This window comes from Amaranthus tricolor, chromosome 11 (genome assembly GCF_026212465.1).
Source record: "Amaranthus tricolor cultivar Red isolate AtriRed21 chromosome 11, ASM2621246v1, whole genome shotgun sequence".
Classification (NCBI taxonomy): domain Eukaryota; kingdom Viridiplantae; phylum Streptophyta; class Magnoliopsida; order Caryophyllales; family Amaranthaceae; genus Amaranthus; species Amaranthus tricolor.
The window spans coordinates 11,813,945-11,815,333 of record NC_080057.1 but is presented as its reverse complement, the minus strand read 5'-3'; the positions used below and the strand labels follow the sequence as shown (position 1 = coordinate 11,815,333).

Sequence of the window (1,389 nt, the reverse complement as noted above, 5' to 3'; positions counted from 1 at the left end):
ACATGCTAATCTTTAATAAACCACTTATGTCCAATTTAGTGATTTAGATTAGGGACATTATATAAATTGTGATTTCAGTTCACTTATAGGGTTCCATTATCGAAACGTTTCCAATAATCCTATTGAAAACACAAATTATATGGACATTTTATTTAATACTAAACCAAGCAATTAAATAAGAAACAAACTATTTATATTATTGATAAACATTCCAAACATATGGTAAACATAATTCTTTATAATTGTAAACATGAAGTAAACAACCTAAAGACATTCTTCTATATGCTTAAGAACCATGGACCTAGTATGACACTCATGCTTCGGTTGAGGGAGTGGTTTAGTCAACGGATCTGCTATGTTATCCGTGGTATCAACTCTACTTATTATTACATCCTGTCTTCCAACAATTTCTCGAATAAGATGGAATTTTCTTTCGACATGTTTAGAATTTTGGTGAGATCTAGGTTCCTTGGATTGAGCAATAGCACCTTCGTTATCACAATACAACTTGATGCCATTCTCAATGCTAGGAACTACACCCAGGTCACTAATGAACTTTCTAATCCAAACAGCCTCTTTTGCTGCTTCAGCTGCTGCTATGTACTCAGCCTCTGTTGTAGAATCTGCAACTGAACTCTGCTTGGAGCTCTTCCAGCTCACAGCTCCTCCATTTAGACAAAATAAAAAACCAGATTGGGATCGGAAGTCATCTTTGTCAGTTTGGAAGCTTGCATCAGTGTATCCAGTGACTAACAACTCATTAGCTCCGCCATATACCAGAAATTTATCCTTTGTCCTTCTTAAGTACTTGAGGATATTTTTCGCTGCTATCCAGTGTGCATCTCCTGGATTGGACTGGTATCTGCTGCACATACTCAAAGCAAATGCAACATCTGGTCGAGTACATATCATAGCGTACATGATTGATCCTATTGCAGAAGCATAAGGAACATTATTCATATGCTTGAACTCTTCTGAACTCGATGGGCACATAGTCTTGCAAAGTTTAATGCCATGTTGCATAGGAATAAACCCTCTTTTGGATCTTTCCATTTTGAACTTTGTGAGAATCTTATCTATGTAAGTCTCTTGATTTAGTCCAATAAGTCTCCTCGATCTATCCCTATAGATCTTTATTCCCAGTATGTACTCAGCCTCTCCCAGGTCTTTCATGGAGAAATGACTTTTAAGCCATTGCTTGACCGACTCAAGTATGTTTTTGTCATTCCCAATGAGGAGTATGTCATCTACATATAGGACCAGAAAAGTGATATTACTCCCACTTAACTTCTTATATACACAAGATTCCTCTTCATTTCTGAGAAAGCCAAACTCTTTGACTGCCTCATCAAATCTAAGGTTCCAACTCCTTGATGCTTGCTTCAATCC

At 36.9% G+C, this 1,389-nt stretch overlaps 1 protein-coding gene across 1 annotated transcript; it reads right to left on the bottom strand.

The window, feature by feature from the left end:
- Positions 1 to 264: 264 nt before the first annotated feature.
- Positions 265 to 960, bottom strand: LOC130826496 (secreted RxLR effector protein 161-like). The gene has a single exon (XM_057692078.1). It carries the CDS (start codon positions 958 to 960, stop codon positions 265 to 267), a length of 696 nt encoding a protein of 231 aa, XP_057548061.1.
- Between the last annotated feature and the right edge of the window lie 429 nt (positions 961 to 1,389).

What these genes read in the sequence shown, in the direction of transcription:
- LOC130826496 (XM_057692078.1), bottom strand. Translation starts at nt 960, where the DNA reads ATGAATAATGTTCCTTATGCTTCTGCAATAGGATCAATCATGTACGCT.